The 22,184-nt window shown below is 54.5% G+C and overlaps 6 protein-coding genes across 6 annotated transcripts; 3 read left to right on the top strand and 3 right to left on the bottom strand.

Annotated features, from left to right (window-relative positions):
* Positions 1 to 2,356: 2,356 nt before the first annotated feature.
* N0V96_002000 (uncharacterized protein) lies at positions 2,357 to 2,842 on the bottom strand (the record flags this gene model as incomplete). Its single annotated transcript, XM_053195091.2, has 1 exon — positions 2,357 to 2,842. One exon carries the CDS (start codon positions 2,840 to 2,842, stop codon positions 2,357 to 2,359), a length of 486 nt encoding a protein of 161 aa, XP_053047362.2.
* A 4,386-nt stretch (positions 2,843 to 7,228) lies between these two features.
* N0V96_002001 (uncharacterized protein) lies at positions 7,229 to 8,846 on the top strand (the record flags this gene model as incomplete). Its single annotated transcript, XM_053195090.2, has 2 exons — positions 7,229 to 7,414; positions 7,494 to 8,846. The coding sequence occupies 2 exons, from the start codon at positions 7,229 to 7,231 to the stop codon at positions 8,844 to 8,846; spliced, it is 1,539 nt and encodes a 512-aa protein (XP_053047361.2).
* A 494-nt stretch (positions 8,847 to 9,340) lies between these two features.
* On the bottom strand, positions 9,341 to 11,554 carry N0V96_002002 (uncharacterized protein; the record flags this gene model as incomplete). The annotated part of the gene is made up of 1 exon (XM_053195089.2): positions 9,341 to 11,554. One exon carries the CDS (start codon positions 11,552 to 11,554, stop codon positions 9,341 to 9,343), a length of 2,214 nt encoding a protein of 737 aa, XP_053047360.2.
* A 2,649-nt stretch (positions 11,555 to 14,203) lies between these two features.
* PEX6_1 (peroxisomal assembly protein) lies at positions 14,204 to 16,301 on the top strand (the record flags this gene model as incomplete). The annotated part of the gene is made up of 3 exons (XM_065756403.1): positions 14,204 to 14,384; positions 14,447 to 15,396; positions 15,459 to 16,301. The coding sequence occupies 3 exons, from the start codon at positions 14,204 to 14,206 to the stop codon at positions 16,299 to 16,301; spliced, it is 1,974 nt and encodes a 657-aa protein (XP_065614772.1).
* Positions 16,302 to 16,314: 13 nt separating this feature from the next.
* PEX6_2 (peroxisomal assembly protein) lies at positions 16,315 to 18,552 on the top strand (the record flags this gene model as incomplete). The annotated part of the gene is made up of 2 exons (XM_053195088.2): positions 16,315 to 17,828; positions 17,904 to 18,552. The coding sequence occupies 2 exons, from the start codon at positions 16,315 to 16,317 to the stop codon at positions 18,550 to 18,552; spliced, it is 2,163 nt and encodes a 720-aa protein (XP_053047359.2).
* Positions 18,553 to 18,870: 318 nt separating this feature from the next.
* On the bottom strand, positions 18,871 to 19,842 carry N0V96_002005 (uncharacterized protein; the record flags this gene model as incomplete). The annotated part of the gene is made up of 1 exon (XM_053195087.1): positions 18,871 to 19,842. One exon carries the CDS (start codon positions 19,840 to 19,842, stop codon positions 18,871 to 18,873), a length of 972 nt encoding a protein of 323 aa, XP_053047358.1.
* Positions 19,843 to 22,184: the final 2,342 nt, after the last annotated feature.

Genomic DNA, 22,184 nt, shown 5'->3' on the forward strand with positions numbered 1-22,184 from the left:
GTGGTGCCGCCGTATGCAAAACATATATAAGCGAATGCATCCTGTTCCTCCAGGACGATGGAGCCGACGATCAACAGGAGAGAAAAACTTTGTCGGCAGCAGATAGCTCTTTGGCAACCGGAACTACTCAGCCTCAAGAGACCCCCGTGTCGCGTTGCAATCCAGAACCCACCGTCTGTTCCTCGTCATTCGTCACATTGCACACTCCCGACATTGAAACTTGGCAGCCCCAGTTTCTCCGTCACAACATTATCGACGGGCCGAGCCGTCAAACACTACTCGGACGGCTGAACAGTGCCAGACAAGACCGTCTCAACTTCAGGCAAGGTTTTGCGAAGAGAAAGAAAGACCCAGCAAACTCAAACGGTGTACCGAATCATGATTGATACGCCGACGACGCCTAACCGGTCCCATGTCAAGCCGCAAGCAAACGCCATGGCGGACAAGGTCTGCGCCCACAACAAGTTGGGTATCTGCGGTTGCAATAACATAGTACCGTGGAACAAAACCCTATGCGACAGCTGCGAGCAAGGCAATTGCTCGGGTTGAAGACCAAAGGAGCAGCTATATCGGATTCGTGTGCCTGGACAATGGCTTCCCCCCCCCTCCATGCTCAAGTTGAGACGCAGTATAAGGGTAACGGGTACGCCACGTTTGAGTCGCATGTGTGGCGCATACAGCTGGAACTTCGACTGGGTTGCTATCGAAGCAAAGGAATTTGTTTTCGAGTTGATTTGGCGCAACGATAATGCGACATATTTCCGGATATCGGCAGCTAGCAGCGGCTATTGCGTGCATAAAATACGGCCGCGAGCGTGATCTGCCGTACTAGGAGTCGGCCGGATAGGTTTTGGGGAGTTCTTTGGCTTTGGAGGGTGGATTTTGTGTCTCGCATTCGGCGCGGTGCGAGTAGCTGAAAAAGGAGGAAAAGGGAATCTCGAGCTCTGCGCTACCATTACACCGCATACATTAATATATTTGCTTACACGTACTGCTGTGCTTCATTCCTCCCACCGATTGAACTGGCAACCATCAGCAAGAGAAGTCTATTGACCTATTCTGCACGATGGAAATCGAAGTGATCTCTGCAGGGGTGCATGCCGCCAGGATCGTGCCGCTGTTGATACTCGATTGGCACACAACTGTCAGGAACCGAAGAAGGGGGAGACGACGTCGAGCTTGATATCTGCCATGTAGTACAACGAGGGCCGACGAGCGCAACCACCCGTGTACCACCGGAGATCAACGTGGAAGTGAGGAAACCCATGGAATACGAAGTACTGGTGGTCGGGAAGAGAAGGGAGTTGGGAACAGCAGAAATCCCAACAAAGATGATGAAGAGTCGCCGAATGTCTTTGTTGATAGGCAGACCACAGACGACCTAGAAAGCGGCCCGTTCCTTTAGTAAGGCAACCACGTGGGCGAATCAGCGCGACGAGCCTGCCACGCCTTGCCGTACCGTTGAGATGGTCTAATCTACGGAGTAATACCTACTTACATACCCTAAGGTAAGGTAGGTACTGACGGAGTACCAAGACTGGCGTCTGGAGGCTTGCCATTGGCCCACCTCACAATGAGAAAGAACCAACGGCCGGCAGTGCCTGACTTTGCTTTCATATTGGAGGCTTAGACAATGGTACTGTCTTAGCCACCCATTTCAGACGCTTCCTTCTGCTGCAAGTCAAACCTTCCCAAGGTCTAGAGCATTCGGGACTCATCCTGTCAAGTATGACCCATGTAGGTGCAGGAAAGGAAGCCACTTGCTCTCTGCTTGCAAAATATAGTCCTCGGCTACCCAGACAACGTTGACTTTGAGCTGATCGTGGCCTATCTACGCTTCAGTGGACGAATTGAGCTGCGAGGGGCGGTTACATGTAGAGTATGTTGAAACCCTCCAAATGTCGTGCTCGAATACGCACATGGCGAGTCAGGCAAATATTCGTGCAAACATCTCACATTGAAACGGCCCGATGGTGCGTCATTTCACCAAAGTCACTGCATTCCAGAGCCAACGAGGGGCAAAATGTGAGGTCATCTCAGGTTCGTGTCATTCAGAAAATAGAGTATGAGTATGTGCATCATCTGTCGGGTATGTCTGCAATCATGTCCCAGTAGGTATAAACTCCTCCAACTCATCCGACACCCAAACAATAAGTCTATGGCTAGAAGTGTAAGGCCACCCGGTAGCCGAGGCTCCAATCCGCTTTCCAAAACACCTAGAATCGTTGATAAAATAAAAGGTCTCCAATCAGCCTATCCCCTGAGAATAATAGTCATATCAGTCGTGAATCGAATTAATGTGAAGTGACTGAGAGTTGCGCATTTTGAGTCGCTCTTTTACAACTAGGTAAGCCGTCTAGTTCAGTGCGAGAGCAACAAGACCGACAACGGCGGCCATGAGACCGCTCTGAACGAAGAGACCAGAGCCAGCGCTTGCAGGTGCGGAAGGAACAGCGCTGCCTGCAGAGGTGGGGGCGGAAGAGTCGGCAGAGGTCTTGATGGGAAGAACGGTAGACTTGGTCCAAGGAGCCGAGGCGGTCGGGCCGGCAAAGCTGGTGGAGTTGGCAGCCGGGTAGAAGTGGGACGACGACGACGAGGACGACGAAGAAGAAGAAGACGAGGTGGAGGTGGAGGTGGAAATGGGAGTGGAGGTCGTCGAGCTGATGGTAGGCTCAACAGTCGAAGTCGACGTGTACAAGGGGCAAGCAGTGTTGGTCGGGTTGCACTTGGTGATGGTAACCGTCTTGGTGGTGGTGGCGGTCATGGTCGTGGTGCTCTCATCCGCGGACTGGGCGACGGCGACCGAGGCGGCCAGGAGAGCGAAGATGCTGGTGAAACGCATTTTGAACGATGTGGGTTGGATAAGTTATGTATGCTTTGAGAATCGGTGTAAGTCAATGTATGACCAAAGCAGACGAGTTTCCACCGGGCTGGGTTGTGTGCGGGCGTGCAGGACGTGTGCTTTTAATGAATACAATGTCCAGGGAATGACGGTACTGTCTTGTCGATATTGATAAATCTGAATGAGAGTAATGTGCAGCGAAAAAGGCACGATGACGAAGAGCAGTTGCAAGAGAGTGTGGGCACTGAACGCAGCGGTAAGGAGAGCAACGGTGAGGAAACAGAAGCGAGAGTGTAAGGCGTGTGGGAGGGGGCAGGCGAGGTATTTCTCCTTTTCACGACTCGGCCGAACAACCACGACACAGGTCCTTTGAGTCCTGACTCCTCCTACCGCCCCCGGTGCCCCGTCTTCAGTAGGACTGTGTGGGCTACCAGCACAAGCGCCGCTGGGCGTGTGGGCTGGCGGAAATTTTGCGAGCGTTGGGCGACACGGCGTTTCCTGTCTCTGGTATGCCTGTGCCTGTAGGGTCCCGTCCCGATGGCCCCCATCCCTCCCCGTTGTCCCCCCGTTGGTCGTCAACGCGGCCAAAGGGAAGGGTGTGTGGGTGGCCAGTGAGTGCGCGAGCGAGGACATGGGGGCCAGGCTCGTCGCTCTGTGCGCTTTGCTCTTGCTTTTTTTTCCTAGTGTTATTATGCTAATAACCGCTACCAAAGCTAGCAAGCCGAACGACCCAGGGGCAAAATGGCCATGGGGTCTTCCTTGCCTTGCCTTGGGGGAATGCGACGCTGCTTTCTGCTGTAGTGCTGATCCAACTGTCAGAGTTGTGAGAGAGCCCTATCCGTACCACAGTACTCCGTACGAAGTGGAGAGGAGAAGCTGAGCTCGCTGAGGAGCGGAGGAGATGAGACTTGGAGACACAACAGGCTGATCCTTGAACGCTGGAAGATAGGCTATAGCGGACAAGAATGACAAGGTCCGGCTCTTTTCGCGTGTCTCTCTATCTTAGATGTCCCATCGTTAGCACCCAAGCAAGGCATCCGCATCCGTAGCGCCTCGGCAAGGCCAGAGGAGCGCAGAGAAACGTGAGATGAGGCTTGTGGGTGTTGTCCGATGCCCCAGGGCACAGGGCTTGGGTCAACGAGCCAGAAGCGGCTGGTCAGTCCGGGCAACAGCAACAAGGCCCATGGAAGGGATCGTGTCCAAAATTGGGTCCGCAGGACGCAGGATCCCGTCGTTGGTGGTGACCCGGGTGATTGGCTACACAGACATAGCGGTGGGCCGGCACTGCACGGCGCAAGCTTGCGCTTCGCGGCTTCGCTGACGGGACCTTGCTCTAGATTTTCTTGGTCTTCTCAGCCTGTAGCTCCCACTGGTTCGTCCCTGCAGAGCCCTGGCAGATCGCCTCCAGAACCCCTGCTAGCAATATGCAGGAACAGCGTATCCTGGCTCATTGGAAAACAACTCATCCGAACTTGTGAGCAGATGGCAGAGTCAGGACCAGTCAGAGCCGCCATAGAATCTCAAGGTCATCGTTGACGCCAAGACATGGTCGATGCTGCGTTGTTTGGTTGCCATGTTTCTTTTCCTTTCGCTGGCTTGCTGCACGGGGCGACCGGGGACGAGGCAGCAGACTTGGGTGTTGGATCCCTCTCCGTCGGAACGTGGGCGATGTGGGAAATGCGCTTGCCAATCATTGCCCAGCAAGACCAAGGATTTTCATCGTCATCACGTCTTTTCCATTCCCCCACAGCGTAAATGATGCTGACTTTTGTGTTAGGACTCAGAGCTGTTACTTGATGCCGTAAATATTGCTTGGGTGCCGCCATCGTCCTCGGGAATCAAGCTATTGCTCTGCGCTCCCGCCATGGCGCCAACGCCGTTTGTTTTCCGTCGACCGGTGGAAAATCTGCTAGTCTAGAGGAGTCGACGAAAGATCTAGCTCGTCCTAAGCCACTCGGCCGGTTTATTTCGGGATCGTGCGACTGCAGGGAGAAGCACAGCATTTGCGCAGGCGCTGGCGTGGTTTTCGGCGGTTGACAACAGGCACACCATCAAAGGTGTCTCCGTCTGCAATGACGATGTGCGTCGTCTCGTTGTTATCGCTCAGCCGATTGAGATTCAGGTCTCTCTCTCTCTCTCTCTCTCTCTCTCTCTCTATTCTTTGTTCGGTCATTGCGCGGTTCCATGGTGTGACCCAGAGCCTGGGGTCCTTGGAGAGAAACATGGATCAGATTGACCCTCGCCCAGCCAATCCGGTGACGTTGTCTTGGGTAACCATAAGCTGCTTCCAGAGTACTTCCCTGTCGCAGCACCTGCGAATCGTTGCGAGAAATGATCTCGATCATGGGGAGGGTCCACCGCCATTTCCCGTTCAGAGGGGAGGAATCATGGATATGTAACGCTTTGGAGGGTGCCAGTATTTTCGAAGCAAGGGCCCAGGGAATTCCTCATCCAGCTGGCTCAACCAGGTTCAGAAGCGTAGGAGTCGTGGGTGGCTTCTCTTTTTGCGAGATGAGGCCAAGGTGCCAATAAGTGGGCTTTGTGAGAGAAGAAGAAGAAGAAGACGACGGTGATGTAGAATGCCCCTCCGAATACGGATTCTGACAGCGATCGTCAGCGTCACAGAGTATCGTCACAGCAGTCTGACCCAGAGTTGGGGATGCGAATGTGTTGTGGCTCCATGGAGAGGCTCCCGTTTGGGGAAAATAAATGGCTACTTTGATACCCGAGCGCCAGTAGTTCAGGCTGACTTTCCGAAGCTGAATTAGAACTTTGAAACAATTGCTTGTCGCTTCGAGACCTTGTCGTCACATCGTGCGATTGTGTATTCCGCCTCCACGCTGATTGCAACAACGGCAATGACCTATCGTGAATTGTTTGATTGAGGAGTCGGCTCACTGCAAGGAAGCCCTTGCTGCGGTTGTTTGGGCGCCCTGTTGGGGCTGTTTGCAATGAAGTGTGAATGACTTCGTCAACCTATTCAACGGCAAAGTCGGCGTGCTAGTGACTGCACATAGGCCATTCAGACGGTGTCCCATTGAGTTTGCCATTGTGTCTGTTCAATCGCCGGCAAACCGGCTGAATACTAGATTTGTTCTTATGCTCAGTTTGGTGTCGCCTTTAGCGCTCGAGGCACTTCAGGGGTTTCCCACATGGTTGTAGCTTGCTGTTGGCTGCCATATCATATGGTGCCAGTAGAACCTGCCAGTAACAAGATGTATGTCTAATGGGTGGCAAAAGGACGGACGTCAACAGCTAAGCATCTTGACTTTTGTCTTTTCGTTGTCGTTGGGATCAAGAAGCCTTGGGCTTGGGATGCCGAGTAGGTATGTACCTCTTCCGTGTGGAAACAGATGAAGTCGCAGTGGTGGAGTACCTGGCATTGTAGTCGTGTTGAAGGAATATTGTGGCAGTGATGCTGCCTGGAGATGTCAACCCGAAGATGCATGCGGGACATGCGTAGAGGAGGTTGTTTAATGACTGTAAGGCGACGGCACTGGAGCCCTGGACACGAACATTCGATAGCATAGGTAGGAAGGAGCCAAGTTGGCGATGGGCGGCGCTTATCGCGTGACGCTTTCCACTTTTGAACACCTCATCTTGCAGCTTTGTTTTGCCAGCGCATTTGGGAAGCCACCCAAGTCCTGCCACTTTTCAAATCATCGACTCATCGGGCGCAGCTGCTTTTTCAAGAGTCTGTTCAGGCAAACAAGAGGTAAAGAAAACGGGAGCCTGAACATCTTCTTTTGATCACCATTGTCACGGCATGGAGTTGAGAGACAGCCAGCATAACTTCCTTACAATATCGCTACACTGTACTCCGTACCTTACTCCGTAAGGTAAGTTATCTTACCCCGCCCCCGCATGCCTTAGGTAAGCTTCTCGACTGAAAGGCAGCGCCACAAGCCGCTGTACGGATAGTGTAGATGAGAGCACTAACAAGTCTCCAGCCACGACCCTTCGAGTTTCATCTGCGTGGAACCCCCACCAGCAGCCGCTGAATCGCTACCGGCGTATCATGCAGCACTGCATCGTCTCACTGGAACGCAACTAGCTACATGTCATCGAGAACCCCGAAGAACAATCAGTCACAAGGTACGTAATGCAAGGCTCCCCACCATGCATATTCTCTTCCCTTGTGCCGCCATTCTTCCAATCTGCATCTCGATATTTCCTAAGCTCATACTGATCGAACCTGACCCCTTTTAGCTTCCCAGTAGCTGTGCCTTTTCTCCCCTCTCCTCAGCCTTAGGAGCTCTTCCCTGCATCCCATCGCATCGACCCGCCTCGAATCATACCGAATCAAGCATCATGGCGCAGTTAACTGCAACCACCTTCTCAACCGATCCGGCCCTTTGGATCTTCACTTCCTTGACCGCTGGGAATATGCACATTGTGACCGCCACGTCCCGTCTCGAGACCATTCTGCGCGCCAACCGCGTCCCCTTCAAAGCCATCGATCTCTCCACCGATGACAAGGCCCGCATGCTTTGGGGCCGCCGTGCCGGTAAAGACGCCTCGGGTCGACCCAGGAAGCTCCCAGCTCTCATACAAGAAGGTCTCGTCCTCGGCGTAAGACCCACCCCTTCACTCGGTGCCAGGCAAGGCTTGCCAAGGAGAAACTATCTTCTGACTCCATGATTTCTACTAGGACATCGTCGAGATCGAAGAATGGAACGAATATGGCGAGCTCAAGCAACATGTCAAGATCTACTACGACGAATTCACCATCCCCGATATCAACAACAAACCCAAGGAAATCGTCAAGAAGAAAATCATCAAAAAAGTACCAAAGGGTACGTTGGCAGCGAAAGCTGCTGCCGCTGCCTCTGCATCTGAGTCTTCTTCATCCGCTCCTGCGCCACCGCCGGCACCTCCCTTGCCCAAGGACGAGGCATCAAGCGCCGCAGCGCCTGCCAAAGATAAGCCGGCCAATACGCCAAAGTCACCTGTCGAGAGTGCCTCTACCGCGTCCCACCAGTCCATTGCCGACGAGGCAGCCAAGAGGGCTAAGGAAATCCGGCTGAAATCCCTGCGCGAAAAGGTACAGGCAGCCGCAGATAAGAGGGCCGAGGGCGAAGCTGCAGCTGCGTCCGCGTCGATAAAGACCGCCGCTGAGCCCGAAAAGAAGGCCGAAGCCGAAGCCCCTGCCGAATCTATGACCGCAAGCCCGGAAACGCCCCGAAAGCCCTCCGTAGCGAGCACTGGCAGTGGTTCGTCAGCCCAGAGCGCTAAGCCCGTCGGCCTCCAATCGCCGACTACGGGCTCTTGGGGTGTCGCTGCCGCCACTGCAACCAACCCAGACGCTTTGCGCGAGACACTTCAGTCGCCGACAACGGCCCGGTGGAAGCCCTCCGATGTCGATAAGCCCGTGACGGTCCACATGGGCGCCGAGGTGGCTTCTGCGTCGCAGGAAGAGATTGCCGCAGTCGAGAAGGCCGAAGCTATCAAGGAGGAGCCTAGCCAGGAGAACTCTGACGAGGAAGAGTCGGATAAGAAGAAGATTGCTGAGGTCGAAAGGGCCCAGATCATCAAGGAGGAGCCAGAGCAGGAGGAGCAATCGAAGAAAGAAGAGGAATCGAAGAAGGAGGAAGAGTCGGAGAGGAGGAAGATTGCTGAGGTCGAGAAGACCGAGGCTATCAAAGAGGAGCCCGAAAAGGAGGAAGCTGAGGACACTACCAAGCCCGTCGTGGCGGGGAAGGCAGCTGCGCCAAAGGAGGCTGCGGCGACCGACAAGACCTCGGCCCCTGCGAAGGAAGCCAAGGCAGCGTCGCCAAAGGAGGAGGATGACGAGGACGAGGACGATGAAGATGAAAATGATAGCGACGACAGCAGCGAGGACAGTGAAGAGGACGAGGATGAAAGTGAAACCGAGACGAAGCCCAAGGCCACTGAGGCGAAGAAGGAGGATGCTGGGGGTCCGAAGGCGAAGGAGGCAGAATTAGCTTCCAGGCCTAAAGCGGCAGAGCCCAAGAACGATGGAAAGCCCGTGGGAGACGCGTAGTTGTTGTCTAAGGGTATTTGGGGCTTAGTGGATGGAATGATGTTGGATGATGTTTCGCAGACGAGACTGGGTCGTTTGATGTTTTTGAGGAGAAAACTTGCAGCTTTCATCTCAGACTGTGACGTCTCCAACTTAGGGGTACGCTATGTTGCCGCATGGCCTCGTCGAATCCAATGCAGATGTGCTTGATCATAGGTGCACCGTTCTTTAGTATGGTTATCTGTGTGCCCATGTCTCTAATTCCCTTAGTAGTGATACCATATCCCGCGTTATAAGAGCTCATTTCATTACCATTACTCATAGGTTATACGTCTGATGTCTCTATTCCCAAGTTGTGTGTATTCCAATACGCCAACACCGTTTACTCCTTCGCGATACTCGCCGCTCCAAAGATAGCCAAAGCCTGTGTATCTATAAGTCAAAAGAGTATCCCACAAAACAGATCCGGCGTAACTTGACAGGAACCACTGTCACTTCCCGTACGAGTCTGACCTCTATTCGGTCTCGTCGCTGCTAGATTGGCTCTCCTCCACGACCCCGTCAGCGGGCTTCCTCGGCGGCGGCCGTACCCACTGCTCAACCTCCTCGCATGCCATCGGCACCCGGCACGCGTCCCTGACGTCGCACGTCTTCCACAGTACTTCGCGCACCTCCTTAAATACCTGTTCTGGCGCGTCCATGGCCCAGATGACGTCGAGGTGCTCGTACTCGGGTATGACCTTGCTGTGCACGACGTTGACGTGCGGCTCGCGCCCGCGTTCGAAGCGGCGGAGGAGCTTCTTGCCGTCCACGAGGTCGTCGTTTCCCGCAACCCAGAGGGCAAATGGGGGCACTTGCTCGTTGTACCAAGCTGTGGATCCCTTTGGTCTCCGGACATGGTCGTCCACAGTCCGTTGCGACATGACGCCGTCCGCGTCGTCGGCTCGGAGCGTGTGGCTATTGCCGTTGGTGTTGTTGGTATCGTGGCCGTTGATATTGTCCTCTTTCTCCTCGGCGCGAACGTCTTCTTTCGTTGAGAGGATGCACTTGTGTCGCGCGAAGCACTCTCTGCCCAGCCACCAGCGCATCGACTCCGCGCTGACGTAGACGGGCGCGAATTGGAACATGCGATCCTTGAGACCGCGGTCCCACCTCGTGTCCGTCCAGTCAAAGAGGAAAGAAAAGACCTTGTAGCCGAGCCAGCCGTAAACCTTTGGGTGAAGCAGCTGGTGCATCTGCATCATGAAGGGGATGAAGGCATGGATGCCAAACATCAACCTGAACATGCCCGGAGTGATGATCCTCATGAACTTGAAGTACATTTTGCCAATCAAGGGGCCCGCGTAGGCAGCCGGCGCGAGCGCGCAGAATACGGTCAGCTTTTCGCCTAGGTCTGGTCGTTGCTCCTTGGCGAGTGCCACCAGTGTCTGGGTGGTGCCCTGCGAGTGGCAGATCAACCCAATCTTTTCGAAGCCGGTCTCGTAGAGCACGCGCGATGTGAGCGCCGGCAGATCAAAGACGCCCATCTGTCGAATGTTCCAGCACCACATCCTCGGGTCGGTGTACTTGAGTGAGGTGTGCTTTGGCTTGAAGCCGCATCGGTTGTTGCCCAGCCAGACGTCGTAGCCCGACTTGCACAGGTAAAACGCGAGCGAACTTTCGTCGTTTGTGCAATATGCGCCGGAACTTTGTAGGAGACCGTGGATGAGCAGAACAGGGAACTTGCGCTTCTGGTTGGGATCCTTGAGCTTCTTCTTGGAAGACTGGAAGATGTCGGGGCCTCTGTCGGACCTATCGTCTTCGCTCATCCTTGTGTATTCCTTGGGATCGTATACGTGCCAGAGGTCAATGAGGAAGCCGTCCTCGGTCTGCACCTCGATTTCCTCAACATCCAAGCCAACACGGCGAGCGTAATAGCCCACGTCGCAGACGATCGGGTCGGGCCCCCCTTCAGTCGGAACGAACTCGTCGGCAGCCTCGTTCACTTTGCCTAGCCTATCGCTAGTCTTACTGCGCTTCCACCTTTTGTTCTCCTCCTTGCGACTCTTGGCTCTGCGTGCCTCCTCTTCGTGGAAGGGCCTCTTCTTGTCAGGATTTTGCAATGTCAGGCGATATAAGATCCTCTTGCACAGCGGTGGGATGCTGGTGAAGAGCGCACCAAGCACAATGACCCCGAGAAAGGCCAAACTGAGGAAGAATGCCGAAACACGGAATATCAAGCATTGGAAATTGCGAAATATTGACGGAGGCCCGTAGAGAGGTAGAGGCGGAAACAATGGGTTGGTATGTGAGGGAGGTGTTTGGCGACGAAGAGGCGCTTCACCTGATTTCTGCATCGACTTCCCATTTGCATCGGTCGGTAGAGAGACAATCCTCTCTCGTTTCTCTGATATCACGCCGGCGTTTGCGACCTTTCCGTCCGTGTCATTTCCCTCCTTGATCTTGGCCACAGCGGAACCGTCTTGAAGTTCTTCTTTGAGAATGTTCAACTTGTGCGCCTCTTGAAGTGGTACACCCGGTAGTCTCTTGCCGTCCGATGTGACTATGACAGGATCTTGAGGTGTTACGAAGCGGGCTTCGACGGCGACCTCGGAATCGTTGTTGTTACTCTCGCTTTTTTGCAGTGACAGTTTCTCGGCTTGCTGGGCGAACTCGATAGCAGCGTGTGCGACGCCATTGTCGTGCAATCGGTCTCGACCGCGATCCGGGGACTCGGAAAAGTTGCCCATGGCGTCTAGGGGGTTACAAGATGGTATGCGACGGTCGCGCAAGGAAAACGATGATCGACAACGAACGCAAGAATTATACAACTTCGTTTCTGAAGGGATTCGAGCGCGGAAAGGGAGATTGTGGTCGCTTTCTTTGCGCGACTGAATGAGGATTTGAGATGAAGTTGGCAAGATATTGATTGAGGTAGAATTTTGCTTGTCAAAAGTGGTTTTCACAGCCACTGATGGCATGAACAGGCATCACGGAGATGGTGTCGAGGGTTGTCCAAGGCAGGGAAGCAAAGTGTAGATCCGGGACGAAGAAGGGTGGGAGGGTAGGGGGTGTGGGAGTAAATTGGGGATGTACGGGTAGGGATATTCAAAGTAATGTCCTCGTCTGGTAATTGGAAAGCAGCTAAAACGGCACGAACGGGTTGGCTGGTGGATGGAAAGGGAGAGAGGCGAACTAGGGGACATTGGAGACCAACAAAGATAAGGGGCAATTTGCAAGTTGCAGCCATTAAAAAGTATTACTCTCGATTGTTGACCAGTCGGTCTCACCGCAAGAATCGTGGTGTGATTGACGTCGATGTTGGTCCAGATCGAATTCCATCGCGCTCATTCTCATGCTCCAGGGTGACATTGACCATGCCTTACGAAGTTGCGCCTCGCATCCCAAGCACGGGTGACGGAAGCAGAGACCTGGAGTCCACGAGGCCCAGCCGCTGCCATTCGAAACTCTGTTTGGCGCCTCTCTCAGGCTTCTCTTCCCTGTCAATTTCCTTTGGCTACAGCAAAAAGATCAACAACAAGAGGCGACGGGAGAGTGAGAAATAGGCGCCGACCAGCCGCTGCCGGCTGAGCCTTGAGGTCTCGGAAGCGTCGAGCCAGCCGAAGGCACGGGAAGGAAGAGAGAGACTCGGGGCTGAGAGAGACGGGAGAGAGTGCAACTGCAGTCTGCATCTGCGGCTCAGACAGGGAGGAGCCCCGCTTGCGTCATTGCTGTGTGTGTTGTTCGGAGCATTTGCTCAAGGCCGTGCCATGATTGGGTGCCAGTCTCCAGACGCTGTGAAATTACTTGGACGAAAAAGCATGTGACGATCCTGTCTCGTTTTTTCTTTGCGAAACGAGCATCATTGATGTCTACGGGTGCTCAGAGGATCGATGGCATCGCCAACAATTGAGCCAGATGAACTCAATCTTGAACATTTCTACATGTACCATACTATCACTGGAATTGAGTAAATGCGTGGAGTTAAAATCTCGCGACTAGTCTACCAATTGCCTTTCCCTCACTCAAGGTGTCGTCGAAACTTTTCAAGTTCCGCGCGCCTGCCATGAACTTTGCTCATTACATCTGATCATGTACAAATCTTAATCACACTGAGCATCTACAATACGAGCGCGAGTGCTGGTGATGGCTAGATGCCCAATGGCACATCACAAGCAAGCTTAAAGTAGTCATTGTGGTCTCAATGGCACAAGCAATGACTTGTGCTCGCCCAAGTCCATTCTCATTTCATATTGCCCCTATGCCTATACCAGAGATTTGCTTGGGAGGACGTATTTACAACAGAACATTTTCGCGGACATGTGGGCTTCTCTCGTCAGAAAGAGCGACAAGAACATCGCAGCAGGTTCTGCGGTTGCAACCATGCCTTGCAACCCCTGGCTGTGTTTCTATCAAGGTGAGGCTGTGACGCTGTGTGTGTTTTGAACGGAGTAATTTGAACTTTGGAGCCTCTGTTATCTCCATCGACTGGGTCAGGGCGGACCACCTGGGTACCTTGCTTCCCGAGGATGGGTTTTTCGTCGTCATCGTATGCGGATTCAAGCCGCGAATCAAACAATGCACAATAGAGCTGCTCACTAAGTGGCAGTGTGGGATCCTCCATGCTGTTGATGCCTGCTGGTGTGCTGGTCTACTGCGGTAAGCACTGGCATTCTATCGCTGGCTGGATTTCCCTGTGCTGTCTGTTAGGTATCTTTTGGCGCCAGCATGTAGTCTCAAGTCTCGAACATGTTATCATCTCAGCTGGGTTCTCGCGACTTTGCCCTTTGCTGGAGCAGCTGACGGTCCATGGTTCGGGTAAACGCACAGAATTCGGATGCAGTAACCCTACGCCGTCAGATCTTTGTATAGAACATCTCGAGACTTTTCTGAATGTTGTAGGAGCGTTATCGGACATGATATCGGAGGTCATTCGGGGTTGACGCCCAACCCCAGATGCTTAGTCAGACAATATCCCCCACACGGGTTTTTTGACTCAACTTTGAGAGGCCGAGAGCACCTGTGCTGCCCTCAGCGGAGACCCCAGGAGGTTGGGGCCGTTGGAGGTGAGCCGGCTGCAGCTGGCAACACGCCAATGCCGAGGCAGACTTCCCCAAGCCGAAGCTGGGGATGGGCGGGCCCCGACTATAGCCCGGTCCAGGGACCATTGGATACCTAGCTTAACCGTAGCTTGTCAACGCGGAGATCACGATATGGCCTCACAAACCTACTACTGTTGATACCCCCCCGACATCAATTGACTGTATACTTCTCTGTGGTTTCCCCTCTTTTCTGTACTCTACGGGCTTTCAGAACCTCCTGTCCCTCCCTCTGTGCGATGTGCATCTGAATTGCGCTACACCCATCGCCGTATACATAACCGCCTCCCGAATAGCAGGATGACGACCTCGGAGCTCGCGCCGCCCTCTCAGGCGAGAAAAAACAGGAGAGCGCGAAGACGTAGGCAAGACAAGCCAGCCATATCTGCCAGGCTGATCCTCGACGACCACGATGTAAGGGGAGACGTGGGCATTGTATCCGAGGACCTATTCGCGGACCTCTTCCCCCACCTCCGCGACGGTAAGGATGCGCCCATCGCAACCGGCCTCGCATGTACAACTGCTGACCCTATCGACACGCAGCACTCTCTCACGAAGACGGTTCCGAAGACGTACACCATGTTGCTATCGCTCCTTGGGAACCGAGCCCTACCGCGACCGAAACCGCCTGGACTGTAGTGCCTGTCGTCAAATCCTCGGCCCTCAAGCCCTCGACTGTCCAGTTCTCGCCCTCGTCCTTGTCACTACAGAACTTTGCCACAATACTCCAACAAGTCGCGCCATCAAAGCTCTCGAGCAACAGCCGCAGCGGTATCGAGATCCAGATACTCGACGTAGTCACCCTCTCGCTCGATACAGTGTATGTGAGCCTGGAGAGCGAGTTGACGAGGCGCTTGGAGCAAGGCGAAGGCACGTTTTATCGCGATCACCCGAGCAATGGGAATGGCAAAGTTCCCATAGACTCCGATGCTCCCGAAGGCCGCCTGATCTCGGCCTTGCGTGTCGCATTGGGAAGTCTGAAGGTCTTGCACTCTGGCGACCTCTTCCCTTTGCCGCTCCCGCCGCACCCGGTCACCCATATCCCCCCAAACCCGGGCAAGATTATGCTCTGCGAGCCCGTCAGTCAGGGCATCCTGTCCGAGAGCACCAAAATCATCTTGATGCGAGGACGAGTACACACGAAGCGCGGCCAGGTCGCTCCTTCGATCCCACCGAACCGAAGCCTGAACGGCGTTCCTGAGGATGAGGAGGATGATACGGCCAATGACCAGTTCTACTCGGCTGCTGAAGACCGGTACAAGACTGACGCTGCGAACACGGAGATAGACTCCGTGACCGAGACAGAGGAGTCGGAACTCTCCGGTATCGATCAGGATGACGACCTCTCCGATGATTCCATGGACGACATGATCTCTCTGCAGGCTCCAACGCTGCCTACCACTGCGGCAAGTGGCGTGTCCACAATGCAGCCAGGGACTCCGATGACCCTTGGGAGAGGACGAAAGACCAATGGAATTGCAACCCCCGCTTCTGTATTTCCAACTTCACTGCGACTACGGCGCGTCCAGACCGGCCCCGAGGTCGACTTTTCAAGGCTCAGGGGCTGATTCGTACCATTCCTGTGGACCTTCTTCATCCCAAGCCGGCACCGGAAGACGATGACGAAGCTAGAATCTTTGTAGACATATCTTCATTATCCAAAATTGGCTGCTTCTCAGGAGACTGGGTGCGCGTCGAGACTGCCGAAGAACCCCCCACGAATGGTTTCGGGGCGTTTGGCCTGGGCAGTTTCACATCACTTGAGCCTGTTGAGTCCAATTGGAGGCCTGTGAGAGTGTACGGCCTGCCAGAGGGGTACACTCAGCGTCCAGTAACGCGCATACCGAGCGCAAAGCACGGCGAACGTAGGCTTTCGTTCTTCGAGTCCCAGCTTCAGAAACCCAGTAGTCCGGCGGCGTACATCTCTCCAATCTTGTTGGCAAACCTCGACGAGCCCTCGTATCTCAGACTAGCACCCATCAAACGAGGAACGTACCAAGGAAAGGGAACTCTTCCGAAATTCACCAGCGCATCGCGCCCTCCCTATGCACGCGATATCACGATACAGCATGTTCGCTCGCCCGTAACCGCGGAACGAGCCTATCAGTCGGCGGTTCTGGGTGGCCTTAAGCGGTACTTTGCCCAAAAGATTCGGCTTGTACGGACTGGCGATCTCATCGCCGTACCCATCGACACACAGTTGGGTAAAGCTCTTCAAGAGCAGCCCAGCGGAAGCAATGGATCGGAAGTTGACGACGTGATGGCCTTGTCGAAAGAGGGATCGTCGAGATACGATCAAGTGGCATGGTTCAAGGTTGGACATATTCAGTTCGCAAAGTCTGATGCCGACAACGACCAGTCTGAGGAGTTGTGGGGGAGGAGTCGCATGCATCGATAGTTCGTCTGTCGCGATGCACGGCTCTGGGTTCGCCACGAATCGCCTCCCCGCGACCAAGTCCAACACCTGGCCATACTACCTGGGCGTGAAGAGATTGCCGTCAAAGGCGCCGAGTGCTTCATCACTGACGTTTCCCGAACAAGATCAGCGTTACATTTCACCTCTCCGGCGGCGTTTGCGGGAATTACTTGCCGCAGCTACCAGTCCCAGGGCTGTTCATCTGAAGATGCCGCCTGTTGCAATCCTGGTGACTGCCACTCACCGCAACATTGGCAAAGCGACTATCGCATCGGACGCTTGTTCAGACATTGGCCTACACACGTACTCGATTGACGCCTATGATATCCTCAGTGAAGCTGGGACTAGCGGCAGTGACGTAAAGACAGAGGGTCTCCTGCGGACCAGAGCTGAGAGAGCAATGAGCTGCGGACCAGAAACCACAGCCTTGCTGATCCGGCATGTTGAGGCCCTGACGGCCGAGCGTTTGGTTTCAACGATGAAGGAGATTCTTCAGGACACGAGGGTCTTGATTGCAACAACCAGTGACGTCGACAAGGTGCCGGACGGAGTTCGCGGTTTATTTAGCCACGAACTCGAAATGGGAGCACCTGACGAAGCTGAGCGTGAGGGCATCTTGAGGGCCATCATTGAAGATAGGGGCATCAACCTAGACCCCGAAGTTGACCTCAATGGCATCGCTCTGAAGACCGCAGCGCTGGTGGCCGGTGACCTTGTAGACGTGGTCGACCGGGCACTCATCGCACAGCGGCTGAGGCTGGAGCAGATTTCTTCAAAGACAGAAACTGATGGTCAGGCCGTGACAGTCCGAGACCTTCAGGTTGCTGGCGGACCGATGGCGCGCTGCGTTACTAAGAGCGACTTTGAAGTCGCGGTCGAAGCCGCGCGAAAGAACTTTGCAGGCGCCATCGGCGCGCCCAAGATTCCAAACGTCACATGGGACGACGTCGGTGGTCTGACGAATGTCAAGGATGCGGTGACGGAAACCATTCAGCTGCCCCTCGAGAGGCCCGAACTCTTCGCCAAGGGCATGAAGAAGAGGTCGGGTATCCTGTTTTATGGACCTCCCGGTACCGGAAAGACCCTGTTGGCTAAGGCTATTGCGACGGAGTACAGCTTGAACTTCTTCAGTGTCAAGGGTCCCGAGCTACTCAATATGTACATTGGTGAGTCGGAAGCCAACGTCAGACGTGTATTCCAGCGTGCCAGAGATGCCCGCCCTTGCGTCGTCTTCTTTGACGAGTTGGATTCGGTGGCGCCAAAGCGTGGAAACCAGGGAGACAGCGGTGGTGTCATGGATCGCATCGTTTCGCAACTACTCGCCGAATTGGACGGAATGTCGGGAGGCGACGATACCAGTGGCGGCGTCTTCGTCATTGGCGCCACGAACAGACCTGATCTGCTCGACGCCGCTCTCCTCCGTCCCGGACGTTTCGACAAGATGCTCTATCTCGGCGTGTCAGATACTCATGACAAGCAGCGGACGATTCTCGAGGCTCTCACCAGGAAGTAAGATCCCTAACCCCTTCCTCCACGAAAATACCCACCTTGCGTATGTTATATACTGACAGTTCCCCCCTTTAGATTCACCCTTCACCCCGCAGTATCTCTACAAGCCGTCGCAGATCGCCTGCCCTTCACCTACACGGGAGCCGACTTTTATGCTTTGTGCAGTGACGCGATGCTCAAGGCCGTCACGCGGCAGGCCGCTGCTGTCGACGCAAAGATCCGTGAAATCAACGCCGAGAGGCCGCAGGGACCCATCTCGACGGCCTACTTTTTCGATCACCACGCCACGCCCGAAGACATTGCTGTGATGGTCACCGAGGAGGACTTTATGAATGCGCATAATGAGCTCGTACCGAGTGTTAGTGCCGGCGAGCTGGCGCACTACGAGAGTGTGAGGGCTAGCTTTGAGGGGTCGCCGGACAAGCAGCAGCAGCAGCAGCAGCCACAGCAACGGCCAGCTCCCGCTGCCGCCGCGGCGGGTGGGGGCAACAGAGCTGTTTCTGCGTCCTCGATTGTTTCGAGGGCTAGCTCCAAGGGGAAGGGCAAGGCGACTGCGGCCGCGTTGTCCAAAGGGAAGGGGAAGGCCTTGGCGCTGGATAGTGATGATGATGAGTACGGGTCCGAAGATGATGGCACTGTTACGAATGGCAAGGGAAAGGGCAAGGGTAAGGCCGTTGCTACTTTTCAGGATGGAACGGCTAGTGATGATGAGGGATTGTACTAGCCTTTTAGGAAAGAGAGCAAAAAAAATGAAGGGCCATCGAGATACTGACACAGCATCTTTGAAATGTAAACTCAGAATTTGTGTGGGGTATTCTGTTCCCAATGGGCCCTATGGGGAGAGTCATTGCGCAATTGAAGTAATGATGTGGTATACATAGCATATGGTATATTTTTCTGTGATTCTACATGATCCGCCTGGAACATGTGTACAAGAGCCCCCTTCTTTTCTTCGTGGGCTCGCCATCTATCCTCCTCGCCTGAAGGTATCTCAGTCATACCCTCCCCCTCTTCACCGTGCAAGAACAAAAGCCTCTGAACTTTAGCTAATGCGCTCCGCCTCCTCCATAAGCTTCTCGACACTAAACCGCTCGTCTCCCAACCGGAACCACTCCAACAGCTTCCTCCTCTCCTCGGCCCTCTCTTTACCCTCGGCCTCGCCGTAGAACCGCTGCAGACACAGCACAAGCCACTGCGCGTGCGCCGTCTTGACCCCGCGGTCCTCGAGGCACTTGCCCTGCATCAGCACGAGGCCCCTCTCGGCCGCGAGGTCGGTGTGGTGCGTGATGGTCGTGTGCGGCTGCGCGAACTCGCCGCGCGCCTTGAACTCGGCCAGCTGCGTGAACATGACTGTCGCGGTGCGCGAGGCGGCGTCGAAGACCCATTGCAGGAAGTGGATCTCGGCGCCCTGGGACTCGTGCGGGACGGGGAGGATGAATTGCGGGTTCTGGCGGGCGAGGGATTCCATCTGCGCGTAGGTCGCGGCCGGGATGACGGCGCAGAGGGAGGACGGGTCCGAGGCGTGGCGGAGGCGCCAGATGGCTGTGAGTTCTTTGTCGGGAAGCTCGCGTACCTTGGGGAGGTCGAGGATCTCGTCGAGGGGTTTGACACCGTTGCCTGAGGAAGAGGATCCCGGGATCGGGGCCGTCTGCTTTGTCTGTGTCTGGGCTTCCGTCTCGCTCGTTGTGGTAGCCGTCGTCGGTATCGCCGCGGGCGCAGGCTCGTCGTTGAGAAGGTGTTCGAGGCCCGGCACGGAGAGGGCGTCCTTCTTCTTCTGCTCCTGGATCTTGTCGGCGTAGGCGGCCTTGAGCTCGTCAATGTTGGAGACGCCCTCCTGCTGGGCCTTTTTCTCGAGCTTGGCGCGGTACTTTTCGACGACGGCGCGCGGTTGCTGGGTCGTGGCTAGGAAGCGGGCATCGTGGACCTGGGCCCAGCGGCGTTGGTTTGAGGCGCGGAAGGCGCGTTGGGAGGTGGTGACCAGGTGCCGCAGGGCTGGGATCCGGCAGGAGGCCATTGTTCGTGTATATTGTATGCAGGGGGTGCGGGCGTCGCGAATTGGGTTGTAGCTCTCGTGGAAGTTCGTATGCGTTTCGTATGCAGACGGCGTTCAAGTGCCGTGTGTGGTTTGGATGCGGAGTGATGTTGAGGTGATGGTGATGTCGATTGAGGACCGGATGGCAATAATTTTTACTGGGGTGGATGTCACTTGAAGATGCAGCGTCCTCGATTGCAGAGCTCTTGTGGGTCCCCGGATAGTGGGGGCCGATTTTCGGCGCAGCTCACCCGTGGCCGGCATTTTAGCTGCGCCGGGCGGAAACTCTGAATCAGGTACGGAGCTCCCGGTCATTCAGAAGATACTTACTTCTTTATAGAATGGCATTAAGACAGTGGGAGAAAGTGAGATCAATCCAATCGTGATTCGATGTGGTCCCTTGCGCACTGCACTCACCTCGAGTAAGTCGCCCTCAGTAGACCGCCGCTTGGTTACATTATGTTCTCCATCTTATATCCATCCTCGTCTCTTCCCACCCCGAATCTCTTCGGTGTTACGAGAGATGTGGGCTCGGCTGTCTTTGCACCTCATCCTCAAATTGCAAGGACAGTGTTCGAAATAATTTTCTTAACTCGTTCCAGTCATCCGGGCTGGTCCGTCTCCCGAAAGATACAAATCTCGTTCCACCTCCTTGAATCATCACAGCAGCTGTCACCCCTTCCCGCTTCATCTGATGCTTAGGACCACCAAGATCCCCAGCCTGATGGAAACATCCTTCGCGACACTGGACTTGGCAAAGCTCAATAGAAGCTAGGGCGAAGAACGACACGCACGGCCTGTTAGTGTCGTTCATCTTTGCAATATCACAGCGTTGACCATGGAGCGTCAGGCTCATTCATGCATCTCCCAAGTTTCACTCCGCCTCGACACATCATGGCCTCACTGGAATTACCGTGAAACCAAAAGAGTTCGTCAATGTTGACAGCAAAACCGTTAATCCGGTTCTCACGAGCTACCTGGATCTTCGTCGCAGAATTGCACACCAGGTACCCACACAGATATCGCTGTCTTCCACCGCCGGCTACATGGAAAAAGAATGAAAGAGACTAACACATTATTGTTAGATACAAGAACGTATACGAACATTCAGTTGGACGAGCGAAGTGCCTCCGCAAAGCTGGAGATGCTGGAGATGCTGGGTGTGCCAGACTTACGAAGCGACGGTTCGGAGTAATTTTCCAGGACTTGGAGCACAGCTACCTGCCTACTTCGGAATGTATGCATCTCGAGACAGGTTCGAGCTTCGCCTCCCTTCTGCAACGATGGACCAGGGTCACACACGACAATCTTATCTAGGAGAAGCGCGGCCTGTATCACGGGCTAGTCTTCAGTGCAGACTCGGCATCCATCTGCATCGCTCATAGACGAGGGCTAAATGAGACGCGAGTGTACTCGTTAGAGACTCGTTCCAGAAACTTACGGGTTGGACCCCCATCACGAAATAACGACCGTCGTCCGAAAGTACCAACCATTCCAACACCGAAACATGAAGCTGCATAGAACGATGGTGCCTGCATGGGACACAGAATGCGGGGGAAAGCGCCGTTCATTACCCCATGTTTCTCTCCCCCCTAATCCGGGGTAGCAAGGCCGCTAGGATGCACATGGCGTCCGGTTGGGTGGTGGTGGGTGGTGGTGATGATGTACCAAGTCACCGACCAGGATTGGTCCCGCCCCAACCGACACACACCTGCTCGTTCCAGACCACCACGCAGCTATGCATGACGCGCAACGAGCATGGCTCCCGTCCATCCCGTCCATCCGGGGTCAGGTTTCGATGTGGTGACGCTTGTCAACCTTTCGCGGGGAGAGGGGAAAACCAGGCCAGGGGTTTTCCTATTTTTCTTATTTAGTGTCTGGACGATCCGACAGCCGGCAGTTCGTTCCTTTTCCCCCTTCATCTCATCTCACCTCTATTCCGACTACATGTCACCTTCCGTTCATGCACTCTGTTGGGCGACATTTTTGTCGTCGGTGCCAAGGATGCTTTAGTGTTTCAAAGGTTCGTGTTGATGTTGTACAGGAACTATGGACATAAAACAACAGAAATATGGAAACAAGTCCAGGAGTGGACTACAGGTAAGTTGGTCAGTCGCTCGAAAACCAAGTTCGACGAAAGGGGCCATCAAGTGGCCACCACTTTCTCTCGAACAGACTCTTTCCTCCTCTCTATCTCTCGGTACGCCCATTCCGCGTGGATATCTCTCTCTCACCTCCCAAGTCTAAATCTCTCTTCTTTGCTCTATTTATTCATCTCCCCTTTCCTTCAGTCAGTCTCTCAAAAACAGGATTAAGCGACTGCT

Source organism: Colletotrichum fioriniae (assembly GCF_027942845.1).
Source record: "Colletotrichum fioriniae strain IMI 355084 chromosome Unknown scaffold_2, whole genome shotgun sequence".
Classification (NCBI taxonomy): Eukaryota; Fungi; Ascomycota; class Sordariomycetes; order Glomerellales; family Glomerellaceae; genus Colletotrichum; species Colletotrichum fioriniae.